Genomic DNA, 20,333 nt, shown 5'->3' with positions numbered 1-20,333 from the left:
GCACTGCCCCCAGAAACACCAACACACTTTCTGTCTCCACTTTGCAAATGCAGGTGCTTCAACACACAGGGAGCCGTGGCACGCGTGGCCTCCAGGAGCTTCGACACACAGGGAGCCGTGGCACGCGTGGCCTCCAGGAGCTTCGACACACAGGGAGCAGTGGCACGCGTGGCCTCCAGGAGCTTCGACACACAGGGAGCCGTGGCACGCGTGGCCTCCAGGAGCTTCGACACACAGGGAGCCGTGGCACGCGTGGCCTCCAGGAGCTTCGACACACAGGGAGCAGTGGCACGCGTGGCCTCCAGGAGCTTCGACACACAGGGAGCCGTGGCATGCGTGGCCTCCAGGAGCTTCGACACACAGGGAGCCGTGGCACGCGTGGCCTCCAGGAGCTTCGACACACAGGGAGCCGTGGCACGCGTGGCCTCCAGGAGCTTCGACACACAGGGAGCAGTGGCACGCGTGGCCTCCAGCAGCTGGCTTCCTTCTCACAGCGTGCATTTCCGCCCACAGCTGCAGCCTGGCGCGCCTCAGAGCCGTGCTCGAGTGTATGGCCGGACACCGGTCCATTGCGTGCCTACACCGCGATGTCTTATCCTCGCATCTGCTGATGGACAGCCAGCTTCCCCATCCCTTGGGCTGTGGGGAACAGTCGTCCTCGGGCTTGGTTTGAACCCCTGCTGCCAGGCTTTGGGGCACAGGTGGCGGAGCTGCTGGTCCTGCCGCAGTTCTGGGTTTCCGACATGGAGTCGGTGCCAGCCTGCATCCACGGAGTGGAGCCGCTGTAGCTTCCCACAAGGCTTTTCCGTCTCCATATCCTTGCCACCACGTGGGAGATCTGGGTAGAATTCCCAACTCCTGGCCTCACTCTGTTGCAGGCATTGGGGAGGAACTAGCAGATGGAATATCGATCTCTGTCTCTAATAAACTTTAAAATTATTCGCATTTTCAATGCACAGGGAGAGAAATAAAACAGCCTTGAATATATAATCGGGATTGCCAAACTGTAAAGAGAAAAATTAAACAAACGATTCCAAGAATACGCACTATGTATTCTGACAACTTCCACAATATTTGCACAAAAAATAACTCATCAGGGCCAGCGTTGTGGCACGGTGGGCTGCAGCGCCGGCACCCATATGAGCTCTGGTTGGAGTCCCGGCTGCTCGACTTCCGACCCAGCTCCCTGCTATGGCCTGGGAAAGCAGCAGCAGCGGATGGTCCAAGTGCTTGGGCCCCTGCAGCCAGGTGGGAGACCCGGAGTTCCAGGCTCCTGGCTTCGGCCTGGCCCAGCCGCAGTTGTGTAGGCATTTGGAGCATGAACTACCAAGTGGAAGACAGACACCTCTCTCGCTCGCTCGCTCTCTCTCTCACCCTGCCTTACAAATACATAAAACTCTTCACACACCTGATCTCTGCACTGACCAGCGTAGCAGCAGTCTTACAAGCACCAGGCAAGGGGCCACCAAGTCCTTTTCCTTCTCTGACAAAACGCAGCATTTTCTGTTTGTTTGTGTGATCCCAGCCCCCACATACGAGGGAGGACACATCATTATTGTCTTCCTGTGTCTGCTGATTTCACGCAACGCCATGTCCTCCAGTTCTAGCCATTTTTATGCAAATGACAGCGTTTCCTTCACTGGTACAGTAGAACAACCTTCCCTCCTGCACACAGACCTCCTTTCCTGGGGAGATCCACGTGTTGGCTACTGTGAGCAGTTCTGCTGAACACATGGAGGTGCTGGGATCTCTTTGACGGAGCGTGTCCATGTCTCTGGGTGGCTACTCCATAGCAGGATCGCTGGACAACATAGGAGGTCCACTTCCAGCTCTTAAAGAAACCTTCAAACCGCGCTCCACAGTGGCTGGACTGAGGTCCACCCACACCAACACTGGGAGAGTCCTCCACTCCTCCCCACCACACTGTGAGAGTCCTCCAGGTCCTCCTCACCACACTGTGAGTCCTCCACGGCCTCCCCACTACAATGTGAAAGTCCTCCAGGTCCTCCTCACCACACTGTGAGTCCTCCATGTCCTCCCCACCACACTGTGAGAGTCCTCCAGGTCCTCCTCACCACACTGTGAGTCCTCCACTCCTCCCCACACTGTGAGAGTCCTCCACTCCTCCCCACCACACTGTGAGAGTCCTCCAGGTCCTCCTCACCACACTGTGAATCCTCCACTCCTCCCCACACTGTGAGAGTCCTCCACTCCTCCCCACCACACTGTGAGTCCTCCACTCCTCCCCACCACACTGTGAGAGTCCTCCATGTCCTCCCCACCACACTGTGAGAGTCCTCCAGGTCCTCCTCACCACACTGTGAGTCCTCCACTCCTCCCCACACTGTGAGAGTCCTCCACGTCCTCCCCACTACAATGTGAGAGTCCTCCACTCCTCCCCACCACACTGTGAGAGTCCTCCACATCCTCCCCACACTCTGAGAGTCCTCCACATCCTCCCCACCACACTGTGAGAGTCCTCCACGTCCTGCCTACACTGTGAGAGTCCATGTCCTCCCCACACGGTGAGAGTCCTCCACTCCTCCCCAGCGCTCCTTCTCTTTGGCGACAGCCATCTGACGGGGAGATGATAGCTGATCGTGGCTCTGGTTGACCTCCTGAAGGCTAGCGATGCCCAGCGTTGGCCATGCACGTGGCCCTCAGCACGCCTCCCTTAAGCACTGTCTGCCGAGGTTCTGGCAGCCCGTCCACACCCTCCGGCGCGTCTCCTACCTAAGGCTGAGCCGCCGGCTCCCCAGCTCCTCTGATGGCTTCTGCTCCGGGATTTATTATGGCCTTTGCCAAAACAAAGAAAGAGCCCATTTTGGTTTTCTGTGCAACGTTCCAGAAGTAACTTGTTATGTTTCTGGCCACGGCTTCGACATGAGAGCAGCGGTGCTCCCCTGTTGTGTCTACGTTTGCTCTATAAAGAGGGTGTTTCTAAACACGAGACCTATTAGGACGCCGTAAAACTGCTCCGGTGAACACAAACCAGATAGGGTTTCCGCGAGACCAGCGCAGGACGGCGGCAGAGCGACGGTTACTCAGAGCGTGTGTCTCACACGGAGATCTGACCCCGGCTCTTGGGGATCGGGGTGGCCGGGGCAGGGGGACAGCCACACACGTGCACGCTGACTTGCGCACACTCACACACTCTCACTGCTCTCACATGCACATTCTCTCCTGGCTCACACATGGACACGGACACACGCAACGACTGCACATGAACACTCACTCGCACACGCACTCACCCTCTGGCTCACACCCACACTCACATGCACACCCATGTGCGCATGCACTCCCGTAGCACACGCACACACTCGTACTCATGTTCACACTCACATGCATGTTCACACACATGCATGCCCACATGCACACGCATGTGTGCACACGTGTGCATATGCGTTTCCACATGCTCACAGCACACGCACACTCACACTCACGTTCACACATTGCACCCCCACTCCCACAACATACTCGTGTGTACATGTGTATGTATGCATCTGCACTCACACATGCACACATTCCCACTCATGTGCACACACACTCACACTCACATGTGCACAAATGTACACACACATTCCCACTCACATACACACGAATGTTCACATCCATGCACACATTCCCACTCACATGCACACACACTCACACTCACACATGCACGCATTCCCACTCACATGCACACACACTCACACTCACACATGCACACATTCCCACTCACATGCACACACTCACACTCACATGTGCACACATTCCCACTCACATGCATACACACTCACACTCACATGTGCACACGCATTCCCACTCACATGCACACACACTCACACTCACATGTGCACACATGTGCACACGCATTCCTACTCTCAATCACACACACACACAGATTTCTCTCACAGAAAGGGCTGTTGCACTGGAGCGATGCCAGCAGGTCCACACGCTGCTGACCAGACAGAGCTCCCTGGCACCAGGGCTTTGCTGTGGCTGCTGCCCCACAGAGGCCGCTGCCTGGCGCCATCACTGCTGCCACCTCCCTCGAAGGCAACGTGACGGGGCACAGCAGGCAGAGGGAGATCAGGCATCTCTGACCCGTGTCCAGGCTCTCTGCAATCAGGGAAACTTGGACGTGTTCTCATGAAGGGAAGAACTCGGATAGGAAGAATCCTAGGGGCCTTCTGATCCAACACCTGGGAGGTCAGATACAGTCCTGACAGCCCCGTGTCCCTGGGGTCAGGCACAGTCCTGAGAGCCCCGTGTCTCTGGGGTCAGGTACAGACGTGACAGCCCCGTGTCTCTGGGGTCAGGCACAGTCCTGACAGCCCCGTGTCTCTGGGGTCAGGCGCAGACCTGACAGCCCCGTGTCTCTGGGGTCAGGTACAGACCTGACAGCCCCGTGTCTCTGGGGTCAGGCACAGACGTGACAGCCCCGTGTCTCTGGGGTCAGGCGCAGACCTGACAGCCCCGTGTCTCTGGGGTCAGGCGCAGACCTGACAGCCCCGTGTCTCTGGGGTCAGGCGCAGACCTTACAGCCCCGTGTCTCTGGGGTCAGGCGCAGACCTGACAGCCCCGTGTCTCTGGGGTCAGGCACAGTCCTGACAGCCCCGTGTCCCCGGGGTCAGGCACAGACGTGACAGCCCCGTGCCTCTGGGGTCAGGTACAGACCTGACAGCCCCGTGTCCCTGGGGTCAGGTACAGACGTGACAGCCCCGTGTCCCTGGGGTCAGGCACAGACGTGACAGCCCCGTGTCTCTAGGGTCAGGTACAGACGTGACAGCCCCGTGTCTCTGGGGTCAGGCACAGACGTGACAGCCCCGTGTCTCTAGGGTCAGGTACAGACGTGACAGCCCCGTGTCTCTAGTGTCAGGTACAGACGTGACAGCCCCGTGTCTCTGGGGTCATGTACAGACGTGACAGCCCCGTGTCTCTGGGGTCAGGCGCAGACCTGACAGCCCCGTGTCTCTGGGCTCCTTGAGCTCCACAGGACATCAGGCATGGGTGACAGAAACCAGGGTCCACACGGAGGCTCTGACAGTCGCTCCTCCACAGGGGTCCCAGCAGGGGTTCTCACAGGGGACAGAGGGGTAAACGTGAGACAGGAAGTGAACGAACGGCCCCTCTGTTCCCAGCGTGGGGACGGGCGGGAGCTCGCTGTGGAGGCTGCGGGCACGGTGCTGCTCGTCACATCCTGTGGGCGCCCAGGGTTCGCCTGGGTGCCCCCGGCGTCGAGAGCAGGCTGGGTAACACGTCCCCTCCGCATGGCTCCATCATTAAGCGCTCAGTCGTGGGCGTCTCCGGGGAAGCCTGCGTTGGTCAGAGCGGCTCATCACACTCTTTCCTGAAATCTCCGACACTTCCACGGTCCCCAGGGATTTGACTTCTTTTTTTTTTTTTTTTTTTTGTTTCCCTTTGTATTTTTTTAATTCTCCGAGAGATATTTCGTTGAAAAGAAAGACAGCCCCAATGATCTCAGATCAAAAGAAAAAATTAATGTGTTTGCTGAGTTCTGAAAACACAAACTACAAATTTCTGTGAAAATATGAGAAAAATCCATCAGTGGAAACCACAATTGTAGTCAAGGCCGACGGTGGAGCACTAGGACGTGCGCATAACGTGGACTGAAATGTTTTAATTGACGTCTGTGAACCAGAAGGCCCACACGACACCCGCCAAGCACGCACCGCGCCCTCCGGACGCCGCCGCCGGCAGCTCGTCCGCCCCAGGCACCCGAGGGAGGAGCTGTGTGGCCCCTGTGTCACTGGCGGAAGTTAAGGGCCCGATTCCACCACTCCCTGTCACCTCCAGAGAGCGTTGACCCTGGGCACGCGGGAGGTAGCACGGGCAGAGGGCCACGCAGCGCACCTGGGGCGGCCAGCTTGGGCCTCGGGCTCCGTGCGGCCTCGGCCCACGCCAGGGGTGCTTCGTGCTGGCTGCGATGCTGGGCTGCTGACCACAAGGGAAAGGCGCTGACCACAGAGCTCAGCGCAGGAAGGCCCAGCAGGGGCCAGGTGGCCGGGTGCTTGGCTCCGTGGGAAAACGCCCGCGGCAGGCACGAGGCACTGGCCAGGAGCCCAGTGGGGAGCGGCCTTCGGCGGAGGCCCCGTGCCCCACCCCGGACCTGGGGGCAGGTGGCCATGCGCGCCAGGGCGCCCTCTCTCGGCACACTGGGCGCCGCCGACTCCCCTGGTCCTGCTGCGTCGGGGAAGCTTCTGTGAGGCCCATTTCGCTGTCACTGCTGCTCTCTCGGCCGCGTTCCTGGCGTCACGGTCACCAACGCACTGAGTTCCTGCAGACACCCAGGCCGAGGCTCCGGTGAGGGGCGGTGTGGCCGGGCAGGGCAGCCTCGGGCGGGGCTCCCGGGTGTCCCCTCGGACCCTCAGCAGCAGAGGCAGAGCCAGGTCTCGGCTTCCTCATGGCCTGCTCGCGGTGGCCCACAGGGAACGCAGCACGGCGAGCGGATTGGAGACCAGACACGCCCTCCCGCACGCCTCTCCTCCGTGGGTGCAGAGTCCAGCGCCGCAGTTGTGCCAGGGCCTGTGCAGGGCGCACCCCACCAGGCACCAGGAGAGCGGGGCGCGGGCTCGGGTTTGCACACTCTCCAGAGGCACGCGCTGACTCCCTTCCTTGTCCCATGCAAGCTAAACAAGTCCCCACCGCTGGGGCAGGCTCCGGGGTCCGCTGTTCCCGCCCCGGCACCACACAGGCGCCTCAAGCCTCACTCACCCCTGTGCCCTGGGGGAGCGTCTGCCCTACACGACCCACTGACCACCTCCCAGGGAGCTCCGGACACAGGCTAGGTGGCATCAGCACCTAGGACCCCGTCCAAAACGCCGTGAACTCCTAGGGTCTCTCAGTGGGCAGAGCGTGTCCCTGAGAAAGGCCTGATTGGGCGCGCACGTGACCCACAAGTGGGCACTCAGCCCATGGGGCACCGCAGTGTCGGGGCCTGGGCTCATCCCCAGGCTGGCCACCCTGGGCAGCCCGGGTGGGAGATGTGGTCACAGGCGGCCCCAGGTGTGAGGTGCAGCGCGCTGCCCGAGGCCACAGGTCCATCGTGTGCCCCACCTGTCCCGCTGCGCGCCCTTCCGCGTCTTTAATCTGCAGGTGTGGGGCTGCAGACGTGCCCTGAGCACGCGGCGCCTGGGATTCATGCCTTTTCGCTACATTGTATCCTTGCAAACCATGCGTGCACTGAGCGAGTGAATGAGTTCAAGTTGTATTTTCCACTTGAAAGTGATGGATCGCTTCCCTTTGTGAGTCCTTCCCGGAGCGTGCCAGACGCGGGCACGCCGGGACTGGTCCCGACCACAGAAGGTAAGCTGCCTGGGCGCACCTGGCCAAAGGCGCAGGAGGGCTCAACGGGCAGAGCAGTGCAAGAAGCTGCTGGCCTCTGGGACACTCATGCCCGGTGCACAGCAACTTGCCTGGGCCGTGTTCCACCTACAACTTCCTGCAGCCCCATTTCCCGCCAGCTAGGTGGGCACCGGACCCCCACACCCAGCTCCGCCTCCTCACACAGCCCCTCCACCTGCTCCTCTGAGCACCCTCTGCTGCGGCTTCCCCCCAGGGATCTTAGCAAAGACGAGGTGAACACCGTTGTGTGACGCGCATCCTAGAAGCAGCATCCAGCCACAGAAGTCAGGGGAAGCCATCTTCCCCTTCCCTTTTCAAATTCGGATGCGGGCCAGCTGTGGCGCTGTGAACCACCGAGACCTGTAAATAATATTTGCCTGGGAGTTTCAGGAGCCTGCCGGGTGGAGGCGACCTGGACAGGCCGACCTCGGGCCAGCTGAGCCGCGCTCCCTCCCCGAGACGCCTCCACCGGCCAGCGTCAGCGTCACAGCGACCACCGTGACCGACTCCTTGTTGTGCTCACTCGAGCTGCAGCTGTCCCTCCTCTCCCAGCCCTCTGTGCTGACTTCCGGTGCGGCGCGGACCCACGGACGACGCCTTGCCCCGGGCTGCCGGCTTCCTGAGACGCGCTCTCCCTCTCACCGGCTCTCTCTGCCGCTCGCACAGGCTGTCCGGCAGCAAGACCGATTATTCTGCCTGGTGCTGGCCCCACGGTAGCCTCAGCTGTATCACCACCATCCCAGGGAACCTTCTGGAAGAACCTACCTACTCGCCTACCTGCCTGCCTGCCCCCTTTAGCCCACGTCCTCGGCTTTTTGAGGCTCACCGTACTAAGTTCACTCACTTTGAACAAACCAGCATGACAGAAAAAGTCCTTGATCGTGCCTGGACTGTGGCCGAGGGCAGAGCCACCCGGAGGGGCTTGGAGGAGGTCTGGGCTGTGCCCACCAACACTGGCACAGGGAGGGGTCTGTCCCGGCGCAAACACCAAGCTCCACGGGCGTTCACAGACTTGATCGGCAGGATCAGTTCAGGAAGAACGCGAGGGCTGGAGCAGCAGGACAGCTCTGTTGTGGAGGGTGCGGGTGTTGGACAGTGTGGGTGCTGTTGGATGGTGTGTGGGTTGTTGGGCAGTGTGTTGTGGAGGGTGTGGGTGCTGGACAGTGTGGGTGTTGTCGGTGGTGTGTGGGTTGTTGGGCAGTGTGTTGTGGAGGGTGTGCGTGTTGTGGAGGGTGTGTGTGTTGTGGAGGGTGCGGGTGCTGGACAGTGGGTGTTGTCGGTGGTGTGTGGGTTGTTGGCAGTGTGTTGTGGAGGGTGTGCGTGTTGTGGAGGGTGTGTGTGTTGTGGAGGGTGCGGGTGTTGGACAGTGGGTGTTGTCGGTGGTGTGTGGGTTGTTGGCAGTGTGTTGTGGAGGGTGTGTGGGTTGTTGGGCAGTGTGTTGTGGAGGGTGTGTGTGTTGTGGAGGGTGTGTGTGTTGTGGAGGGTGCGGGTGCTGGACAGTGTGGGTGCTGTTGGATGGTGTGTGGGTTGTTGGACAGTGTGTTGTGGAGGGGGTGTGTGTTGTGGAGGGTGTGTGTGTTGTGGAGGGTGTGTGTGTTGCTGGACTGTGTGTTGTGGAGGGTGCGGGTGCTGGACAGTGTGGGTGCTGTTGGATGGTGTGTGGGTTGTTGGACAGTGTGTTGTGGAGGGTGTGTGTGTGTTGTGGAGGGTGTGTGTTGTTGAGGGTGTGTGTGTGTTGGATGGTGTGTGGGTTGTTGGACAGTGTGTTGTGGAGGGTGTGTGTGTGTTGTGGAGGGTGTGGGTGCTGGACAGTGGGTGTTGTCGGTGGTGTGTGGGTTGTTGGCAGTGTGTTGTGGAGGGTGTGTGGGTTGTTGGGCAGTGTGTTGTGGAGGGTGTGTGTTGCTAGACTGTGTGTTGTGGAGGGTGTGTGTGTGTTGGATGGTGTGTGGGTTGTTGGGCAGTGTGTTGTGGAGGGTGTGTGTGTGTTGTGGAGGGGGTGTGAGTATTAGACGGTGTGGGCATTGTTGGATGGTGTGTGAGTTGTTGGGCAGTGTGTTGTGGAGGGTGTGTGTGTTGTGGACGATGTGTGTTGTGGAGGGTGTGTGGGTGTTGGACAGCGTGGGTGCTGTTGGATGGTGTGTGTGTTGTGGAGGGTGTGTGGGTGTTGGACGGTGTGTTGTGGACAGAGTGTATGTGTTGTTGGACAGTGTGTTATGGGCGGTATGTGTGTTGCTGGACTGTGTGTTGTGGAAGGTGTGTGGGTGTTGGACGGTGTGTTCTGGCTTCATTTGTTTCAGGCGGCCATCGGGGTCATGGGGTCGAGCAACCAATGAACAAAGCCCCCCCACAATGACTGGTCCATCTGTGTGGTCCCTTTTCCTTGATAATGAGAGAAGCAGGCCAAGCTCTCCTGGAAGCGACTCCGTCGTGTTTGAAACAGAGCATCTTTGCCGAGTCAGACCCTCACCAACGGGGAAGCGTTTCAGCGACTCTCACTAAGCGTGCTCGTTAACTCCAAAGCTGAGTCTCGAATCAGGAAAGCGGGAACGGCAAGTGCAGCCGCGCGTGCACCAAAGGAAACCACTCACGCCAGCCCAGGCTCTCGTGCACGCATCCCACTGGCTGAGGGGGAACACAGAGCTGCAAGACCAGCAGTGAGCTGTAGCGAGACTGACGTTACCGGACTCTGGGAGGAGAGGGGAGGGGAGAGGGGAGGGGAGGGGAGGGGAGGGGAGGGGAGAGGGGAGGGGAGGGGAGGGGAGGGGAGGGGAGAGGAGAGGAGGGGAGGGGAGAGGAGGGGAGAGGGGAGGGGAGGGGAGGGGAGGGGAGGGGAGAGGAGGGGAGGGGAGGGGGAGAGGAGGGGAGGGGAGGGGGAGGGGAGGGGAGGGGAGGGGAGGGGAGAAGAGAGGAGAGGGGAGGGGAGGGGAGGGGAGGGGAGGAGAGGGGAGGGGAGGGGAGGAGAGCCTTGAACCTGGGTGCACTGACTTCATGGCGGCACGGAGCACTCGAAGGACAGAGCTATAAAACATGGCTGTGCTCTGACAACACTTATACACTGAGGACTTGAGATTCTAAATACAAAGACTATAAAAGGATCAAAATTAAGTACATGTATGCTCCCTTTAGTAATTTATCTGCCAGCCTCAAGCGGGTGACACAGCAGCCATGTGCCAAAGCGAATGACCCAGCAGGAGTGTACCTGAGCAGGTGGCCCGGGCCGCGGCGTACCTGAGCAGGTGGCCCGGCCATGGTGTACCTGAGCAGGTGGCCCGGCCACTGCGTACCTGAGCAGGTGGCCCGGCCGCGGCGTACCTGAGCAGGTGGCCCAGCCGTGGCATACCTGAGCAGGTGGCCCGGCCACTGCGTACCTGAGCAGGCCCGGCTGCGATGTACCTGAGCAGGTGGCCCGGCCACGGCATACCTGAGGTGCACATGGCCCAGCCATGGCGTACCTGAGTGCACATGGCGCAGCCGTGGCGTACCTGAGTGCACATGGCCCAGCCATGGCATACCTGAGCAGGTGGCCCCGGCTGCCGATGTACCTGAGCAGGTGGCCCGGCCACCGCGTACCTGAGCAGGTGGCCCGGCCGCGATGTACCTGAGCAGGTGGCCCGGCCACCGCGTACCTTTGCAGTTCCCTCGGTAGGCGATCTCCAGGCTGGGGGTCCTTGCACTTGGCGCGCTGGAACTCGCAGCGGGACAGGAAGGTCCGCCCGTCAGAGGCGCACAGAGGCTTCTGCGAGAGAGCCGGCGCAGTCCAGGCTGCAGTCCCTGTCTTTGTCCTGGTCGACTCTCAGAAACTTGGGGAGACAAAGAAGAAGGCAGAGTGAGGACAGGCTCCGTCGGAACAGAAACAAGGCCACCCAAGGCCCCTTGGCCGGTCAGGGAGGGGACGCGGGGACGAGCCAGACACCCTGTGGGTCTCGGAGCCAAACTCCTTGCTGACTGAGTGGCACGCGGGCCACTGCCTTGGCAAGGACTGGAACCCCTGTGTCTGGAAGGACCCGGCCTTCTGTCCTCAGCAGGCCAGCCGGCAGTGCCGGCCTCTCGCTGGTCGGCTGGTTGGTGAAATAGCGTCACCATCCAAAGCCTTGCTCCTCCCTCTGGGGAGCTGTGGGATCCGGCGCGCCTGGTTGGAGCCCTTCCTGCCCGCCATGGCGACACAGCCTCATCGCGGCCTTGGAATCCACGTGTGCAGCGCACCCCGAGCAGGTCGCTGCTCTCACACAAGTGTTTCTTGAGAGAATGGGGGCTGCCCTGCCCCAAGGAAACACGCGTGTATCTGCGACAACATCCAGGGCCAGCACCCTGGCACAGTGGGTAAGCTGCGGCCTGTGATGCCGGTATCCCATATGAGAACCAGTTCGAGTCCCAGCCGTTCCACTTCCAATCCCGCTCCCTGATACTGCACCCGGGAAAGCAGCAGAAGATGGCCCAAGTGCTTGGGCCTCTGCACGCCACGTGGGAGACCTGGATGGAGTCCCAGACCCCGGGTTCAGCCTGGCCCAGCCCTGGCCATTGCAACCATTTGGGGAGAGAGCCAGCAGATGGTCTCTCTCTCTTTCTCTCTCTCTCTCTCTCTCTCTCTCTCTCTCTCTCTCTCTCTCCTCTCCCGACCCCTTTCATGTAAATAAATCTTTTCAAGAAAATGTCTAGTAGTCCAGGCTTATCACACCTCCACCCCAGCGTGAAGGCAGTGCACGGACACCAGGTAGAAGAGCGGCATCACTCCCACCCAGGTGTCCAACATCGGCCAGCACACGAGAGACCACAGGAGAGAGACTCCCACAGACGGCTTGGTTTCGGTCTTGGTCCGTTCTCTTTGTGTCCTGGACACAGCCTCATGGCTCACCCTGTAGGACCCTCCCTTCTCCTTGGACAAGTGCGCGAGCGCCCCACTCTCACTTTCTCATCCTAATTCTGCGTGCCCCAGGCTCAGTCCCATCTCGACCCACATCACACCAGATACAGCAGCAAACATGAGGCACGGCTCCCAAGGACAGGCAAAGGCCGCGCACTGCTGGGCAAATGGAACTGCCCAGGCCTATGGCTGCTGGAACGTCACCCGCACCACACACGTGTTCTCTGGGGGTACGGCGTCAGGGAGGCATTAAAGAGGAGGAGGCAGGACGGAGACGTGGCAGCCTTTGGCCGCCCTGGGAAGGACCATCACCTGCTCCAGTCAGCGGCAGGGACTCGCAGCCCCCAGCTGGCCCTGCCGAGTGTGGCTCACGGCAGAGAAAGAAGGGGAGATGTCAGAGAACAGGCGTGAACGCACACCTCGCTCAGGAGCTCCCGGGTCCCCCGCCTTGCTGCTGGGATGGGAGCCTGCTCCACAACAGAGCTCTCCGCTGCAGGTGCAGAGCCCGAACAGCCCGAATCCCGAGGACACGCGCGCCCCACGGCGGTCTCTCTCCTGCTTCCTGCGGCCCTCAGCGTGGACATGCCGGGGCCTCAGCCGGCCTCGTAATCACCGTGTTCTTGTTAGAAAAAAGGAGGCCGGAGCACGCAGGCGGTTGGAACCGGACCTTGATCCTAGTACGTAACCTGGACCAGTGCAGATCCAACAACGGACGCGTTCTCCCGGAAACAAGAGCGCGGGCGCTGTGTGCACAGGTGCCTCCCCAGGCCAGGCATCCGGCAGCGGATTCCAGGGAGATGTTGCTGCTCTAAGGCTGGCACTGCTCACGAAAGCATTCGGTTCTGAGTCTTCAAACCGGTTCAAGGCAAAAGGCACCGAGCCAGATCTAGACTGGAACCCGGCGGACCTTGGGCGACGTTTGTGTAAAAACAGCAGAAACCTCGGCGTTACTTTTTTAAAAATGTATTTGTTCATTTAGTTAAGAGACAAACAGCGTTCCCTCTGCTGTTCACTCCCCAGTGCTGGCCATGGCCTGGGCTGGCGAAGCTGAGGCCGAGAGCTGGGGACTCCATTGAGGTAGAAACCCGCTAGCGCTTGAGCCACCCAGCTCTCAGGCTCTGCACGGGCGGGAAGCTGGAGTTGGCGGCTGAGGCACGGGCAGGCCCCCAGGGCGTCCACTGCGGAACGTGGGGCGTCACACCAGGTCCGACGTCCACTGCGGAACGTGGGCGTCACACCAGGTCCGACGTCCACTGCGGAGCGTGGGGCGTCACACCAGGTCCGATGCCCACTGCGGAACGTGGGCGTCACACCAGGTCGATGCCCACTGCGGAGCGATGGGCGTCACACCAGGTCCAGTGTCCACTGCGGAGCGGTGGGCGTCACACCAGGTCAGATGCCCACTGCGGAGCGTGGGCATCACACCAGGTCCAGTGTCCACTGCTGAGCGTGGGCGTCACACCAGATCCGATGCCCACTGCGGAATGTGGGCGTCACACCAGGTCCAGTGTCCACTGCGGAGCATGGGGCGTCACACCAGGTCAGATGCCCACTGCGGAATGTGGGCGTCACACCAGGTTCAGTGTCCACTGCGGAGCGTGGGCGTCACACCAGGTCCAGTGTCCACTGCGGAGCGTGGGCGTCACACCAGGTCCGACGTCCACTGCGGAACGTGGGTGTCACACCAGGTCCAGTGTCCACTGCGGAGCATGGGCGTCACAACCAGGTCCGATGTCCACTGCGGAACGTGGGCGTCACACCAGGTCCAGTGTCCACTGCGGAACGTGGGCGTCACACCAGGTCCAGTGTCCACTGCGGAGCGTGGGCGTCACACCAGGTCCAGTGTCCACTGCGGAACGTGGGCGTCACACCAGGTCCAGTGTCCACTGCGGAACGTGGGTGTCACACCAGGTCCAGTGTCCACTGCGGAACGTGGGTGTCACACCAGGTCCGATGTCCACTGCGGAGCATGGGCGTCACACCAGGTCCAGTGTCCACTGCGGAACGTGGCGTCACACCAGGTCCAGTGTCCCACTGCGGACGTGGGTGTCACACCAGATCCGATGTCCACTGCGGAGCATGGGCGTCACTCCAGGTCCAGTGTCCACTGCAGAGCGGTGGGCGTCACACCAGGTCGATGCCTGCCCCTGCTTTGTTGCGTCTTCGTAAAGCAGAGCTGAGTGCAAGGCACCACGGCTCATCAGGTGGAGAGCAGGTGGAAGGAGGGCCGTGGCTGCACCGGACGGGGCTGTGCGGTCACCGAGTGCAGGCTCGCGGGATCCAGTCAGCCGCAAAGGTCGCAGGCAGCCGTGCTCTCGGGTGAGCGCACAGGTTTAACCAGAAGAGAGAATTTAAACAGAAGCAAACGGTGTATGAAGTAGACTAAAGCACCCTTCAAGTCTAAGCGTGGGTCAATTTCCGTAGTGTCGCGTCGATTAAAGGCTCACTTTACTTTTTGCCAATTCTGGCAAAGGATAAAATTTTTTAAAATTCCAACTCTGACCACATAATTCCATAGCTGTGAGATTCACAGAGGGGCGTGCATTGTAGGCACCATTTAGAATGCCTGAATCCCAACCGAGTGCCCAGTGACCCAGCCCTGGAGTGCCAGTGACCGAGCCCTGGAGTGCCAGTGACCCAGCCCTGGAGTCAGTCGACCCGGCCTGGAGCATCAGTGACCCGGCCCTGGAGCATCAGTGACCCGGCCCTGGAGTCAGTGACCCGGCCCTGGAGCATCAGTGACCCGGCCCTGGAGTGCCAGTGACCCAGCCCTGGAGTCAGTGACCCAGGCCTGGAGTGCCTGTGACCAAGCCCTGGAGTCAGTGACCCGGCCTGGAGTCAGTGACCGAGCCCTGGAGTCAGTGACCCAGCCCTGGAGTGCCAGTGACCCGGCCCTGGAGTCAGTGACCCGGCCCTGGAGTCAGTGACCGAGCCCTGGAGTCAGTGACCCGGCCCTGGAGTCAGTGACCCGGCCCTGGAGTCAGTGACCGAGCCCTGGAGTCAGTGACCCGGCCCTGGAGTCAGTGACCCGGCCCTGGAGCATCAGTGACTCCGGCCCTGGAGTCAGTGACCCGGCCCTGGAGCATCAGTGACCCCGGCCCTGGAGTCAGTGACCCGGCCCTGGAGTGCCAGTGACCCAGCCCTGGAGTCAGTGACCCGGCCCTGGAGTGCCTTGTGACCGAGCCCTGGAGTTAGTGACCCGGGCCCTGGAGTCAGTGACCGAGCCCTGGACCTGGTGACCCAGCCCTGGAGTCAGTGACCCGGCCCTGGAGTCAGTGACCCGGCCCTGGAGCATCAGTGACCCAGCCCTGGAGTCAGTGACCGAGCCCTGGAGCATCAGTGACCCGGCCCTGGAGTCAGTGACCCGGCCCTGGAGTCAGTGACCCGGCCCTGAGTCAGTGACACAGCCCTGGAGTGCCAGTGACCCGGCCCTGGAGTTCAGTGACCGGCCTGGAGTCAGTGACCCAGCCCTGAGTGCCAGTGACCCGGCCCTGGAGTCAGTGACCCCGGCCCTGGAGTCAGTGACCGAGGCCCTGGAGTCAGTGACCCGGCCCTGGAGTCAGTGACCCGGCCCTGGAGTCAGTGACCGGCCCTGGAGTCAGTGACCGAGCCTGGAGTCAGTGACCCCGGCCCTGGAGCATCAGTGACCCGGCCCTGGAGTCAGTGACCCGGCCCTGGAGTCAGTGACCCGGCCCTGGAGTCAGTGACCGAGCCCTGGAGTCAGTGACCCAGCCCCTGGAGTGCCAGTGACCCCGGCCCTGGAGTCAGTGACCCCGGCCCTGGAGTCAGTGACCGAGCCCTGGAGTCAGTGACCCAGCCCTGGAGTGCCAGTGACCCAGCCCTGGAGTCAGTGACCCGGCCCTGGAGTCAGTGACCGAGCCCTGGAGTCAGTGACCCGGCCCTGGAGTCAGTGACCCGGCCCTGGAGTCAGTGACCGAGCCCTGGAGTCAGTGACCCGGCCCTGGAGTCAGTGACCCGGCCCTGGAGCATCAGTGACCCGGCCCTGGAGTCAGTGACCCGGCCCTGGAGTCAGTGACCCAGCCCTGGAGTGCCAGTGACCCGGCCCTGGAGTCAGTGACCCGGCCCTGGAGTCAGTGACCGAGCCCTGGAGTCAGTGACCCGGCCCTGGAGTCAGTGACCCGGCCCTGGAGTGTCAGTGACCGAAGCCCTGGAGTCAGTGACCCGGCCCTGGAGTCAGTGACCCGGCCCTGGAGCATCAGTGACCCGGCCCTGGAGTCAGTGACCCGGCCCTGGAGCATCAGTGACCCGGCCCTGGAGTCAGTGACCCGGCCCTGTCTCTGCTTCCCATCCAGCTTCCTGCTGGTGCATCCTGGGAGGCAGCAGGTGGTGGGTGAGGTACTTGGTTCCTGCCACCCATGGGGGGACCTGGCTCCCAGCTCCAGCCTGGCCCAGCCTCACTGTGCAGCGTTTGGGGAATGAGCCAGTAGATGGACGATCTCTCTCTCTCTCTCTCTGATTTTCAATAAAGAAAAATCCACAGGAGCAGGCCTTCCTCACAGGAGGGCCCCTAGGAGGTGGGAGCCCTGAGGCGGATTTCCTCCTCTGAGGACGAGGTGGGACAGGAGACACCGCCCGCGGGCAGTGCCGGCTTGGGCAGCTCTGGGAGGTGACGAGCCTGGCCAGGTGGGAGAGTCTTCCAGCCTGCAGCCCTTCACAGAGCAGTCTCCGTTACGACCTGGGCTTCCTCAGGGCTCGGGAAGGAGCTTGTGCCATTTCCACGGAAGGCACCCTGAATCCAGGGGGCAACGTGCAGAGCGGCTGCCGGGCCTGCGATGCCGACTCTGTGGGCCGCGTTGTCCCGGAGACGGCGGGACGGGCGCCCCTCGCTCACTCACGTGCTTAAACACTCCGAGAACAGCTGATGAGTGCCCGGATGAAAGCTGTGCGCCAGGGCCAGTGCGGAAGTGCCTGCTCCGTGAACGCTGCGTGGACACAGTGGGTGCCGCCGGGCTCTGCGGTCAGAGGACGTGGCCCTGATCGTGCACCTTGGCCGTGGATCGGCCTCAGGCCTGGACGCTCACTGGGCCGGGTGAGCCTTGGCTTCCTCACTTGTAGAGACGATTGTGAAAATTAAACGAGAGTGCACGGGGGGGAAAGTGGCCCTGGCTGTGTGCCTCCCCCGCAGAGCTGTCTGCTCACCCGAGGCAGCACCGTGCGCACAGCGGCCACAGCTCTGTCCACTGTGGGCGATTTCAGTTCCAGGAGGTGGGCACACGTGTGTGGGCATGTTCGGGAAAGAGTCTGGAGCATGAAATAAAAGGGAATTACATTATGAAAGTGAAAGAGGTTTTCCGGAAAGTGACCGGCGCAGCTGGCACAGGCAGTGTCTTCCGAGACTGGCAGCGCCGGGCACAGGGTGGGCAGGCAGCGGGGCCAGGGCCGGGAGCCACCCTGTCAGGACCCAGCTCTGGGAGAACTTTCCACACTGCCGAGGCGGAGACAGCACCCAAGACCAGGAGAAACCCCCGTGGGGAAACCCAAACAGACACTGTGGAGCCTGCACGTCCCCAGGGGTGTGGCCACGGCCTCTCTTCTCAACCAGCCCCGCTCGTGTCCGTGAGCTTTTGTGGACTCACCAGCCTTTGGCCCTTTAACCGGGGCTCCTGTGGTGCTCAAGGTGGCTCTCTGGCTCTCTCCCTATCGCCCAGCCCACAGGATGAGCCACGGGGACCCTGGGCCCCCGGCTGGGACGGGCGCGGCGCTGGCCCCACCTTCCTCTCCTTGCCCGAAACTGCTTTTCCACCGTGTTCCTCCCCTGCCCCCTCGCCACTGGAATGTCGAGTACAGCAATGGGCACTCTTGTCTTGTCCCACTGCTCGGTGACAAATCAGGGGGGCACATGGTCACTAATTCTTCCAGATTTACCGGAATTTGCACTCGGTGGGAACTTCACGATCCCTAACGAGCCAGTCACGTGGATGGTGTTAACGCAAGAATCAGCTTTGGCAACGAAACAATCACCGCATTCAGCATTGGGCCACCGGCCATAGAGGAAAAGCCGATCAGCCTGCAACAGGTGGATTCCAAAGGCGCGCTAGTGCTCAGGAGCACGGCCGAACTGCGCTCCTCCACACGGGCCACGCGCACCCAGACCCCGCTCCTCACACGGGGCTACGCGCACCCAGACCCCACTCCTCACACAGGCCACACGCACCCAGACCCCACTCCTCCACACGGGCCACGCGCACCCAGACCCCACTCCTCCACACGGGCCACTGCACAGCCCAACCCCACTCCTCACACGGGCCACGCGCACCCAGACCCCACTCCTCCACACGGGCCACTGCACAGCCCAACCCCACTCCTCCACACGGGCCACTGCACAACCGCCAACCCCACTCCTCCACACGGGCCACGCGCACCCAGACCCCACTCCTCCACACGGGCCACTGCACAGCCCAACCCCACTCCTCCACACGGGCCACTGCACAGCCCAACCCCACTCCTCCACACGGGCCACGCACACCCAGACCCCACTCCTCCACACGGGCCACGCGCACCCAGACCCCACTCTCCACACGGGCCACGCGCACCCAGACCCCAGTCCTCCACACGGGCCACTGCACAGCCCAACCCCACTCCTCCACACGGGCCACGCGCGACCCCAGACCCCGCTCCTCCACACGGGCCACTGCACAGCCCAACCCCACTGCCTCCACACGGGCCACGCGCACCCAGACCCCACTCCTCCACACGGGCCACGCGCACCCAGACCCCACTCCTCCACACGGGCCACGCGCACCCAGACCCCACTCCTCCACATGGGCCACGCGCACCCAGACTCCCACGTCCCTCCACACGGGGCCACGCGCACCCAGACCCCACTCCTCCACACGGGCCACTGCACAGCCCAACCCCACTCCTCCACACGGGCCACTGCACAGCCAACCCCACTCCTCCACACGGGCCATCTGCACAGCCAGACCCCACTCCTCCACATGGGCCACGCGCACCCAGACCCCACTCCTCCACACGGGCCACGCGCACCCAGACCCCACTCCTCCACACGGGCCACCTGCACAGCCCAACCCCACTCCTCCACAACGGGCCACGCACACCCAGACCCCACTCCTCCACACGGGCCACGCGCACCCAGACCCCACTCGCTCCACACGGGCCACGCGCACCCAGACCTCACTCCTCCACACGGCCAACGCGCACCAGACCCCAGTCTCCACACGGGCCACTGTACCCAGGACCCCACTCCTCCACACGGGCCACTGCACCCAGACCCCTAGTCCTCCACACGGGGCCACGCGCACCCAGACCCCACTCCTCCACACGGGCCACGCGCACCCAGACCCCGCTCCTCCACACGGGCCACGCGCACCAGACCCCGCTCCTCCACACGGGCCACGCGCACCCAGACCCCGCTCTCCACACGGGCCACGCGCACACCAGACCCCACTCCTCCACATGGGCCACGCGCACCCAGACCCCACTCCTCCACAGGACGGGACACGCGCACCCAGACCCCAGTCCTCCACACGGGCCACTGCACAAGCCCAACCCCAGTCCTCCAACCAGGATGAGCAGAGCACGGCTGAAACCATCCTCCATTGCGGCGCACTCCACCGCACAGCCAAACCTTCCACGTCCCCCGGGACTCGCACGGACGCGCTAGATGCTCAGGCTGGCAGCTGAATCCCCGATCCTCTCTCTGTGCTGGACCTGCGGCTGGCCCGCTAGGCACACACACCACGGCACAGCCACAGCCGGCCATCTCTGCTCTTCAGCAAGGCCTGGAAGGCTCCCTGGTCCTCAGGCACCGTCTCCGCTAGTGCCGGGAACTTAAGCACCGGTCTCTCATCCGAGACCGCCAGGAAGAGCCGGCGCACAGGGCCGGCGGACGCTGACCACCACGGGCTTTCTCCGGCCGCAGTGGTGCAGCACCGAGTTTGGGGTCTGGAAGGAAGGGCACCCACTGGACTCTCGGCCAGCTGCCCAGTCGCCCACAGGAAAGCGAGCTGCAGGGTGGAGGCGACGCTGACCCCACGTGGCCTCGTGTCCCTGGCCCACACAGCTGGTGCCCAGTGAATGTTTACCCGTGGGGGTCACCGCGGGGGCAAGAGAGTGGAGTCTGAGTAAGGAGGCGTAGGCACAC

General features: G+C 62.2%; 1 protein-coding gene across 1 annotated transcript in view; it reads right to left on the bottom strand.

The window, feature by feature from the left end:
• SMOC2 (SPARC related modular calcium binding 2) overlaps positions 1-20,333 on the bottom strand; it is a 144,126-nt gene that overhangs the window by 81,099 nt on the left and 42,694 nt on the right. The window contains 3 exon segments of the mRNA XM_062187035.1: positions 10,974-11,004; positions 11,006-11,089; positions 11,091-11,147. Of these exon segments, the coding sequence (XP_062043019.1) occupies positions 10,974-11,004; positions 11,006-11,089; positions 11,091-11,147 (172 nt within the window).

This window comes from Lepus europaeus, chromosome 3 (assembly GCF_033115175.1).
Source record: "Lepus europaeus isolate LE1 chromosome 3, mLepTim1.pri, whole genome shotgun sequence".
Taxonomy (NCBI): Eukaryota; Metazoa; Chordata; class Mammalia; order Lagomorpha; family Leporidae; genus Lepus; species Lepus europaeus.
The sequence above is the reverse complement of the archived record's forward strand: the minus strand, read 5'-3'. Positions and strand labels throughout refer to the sequence as shown.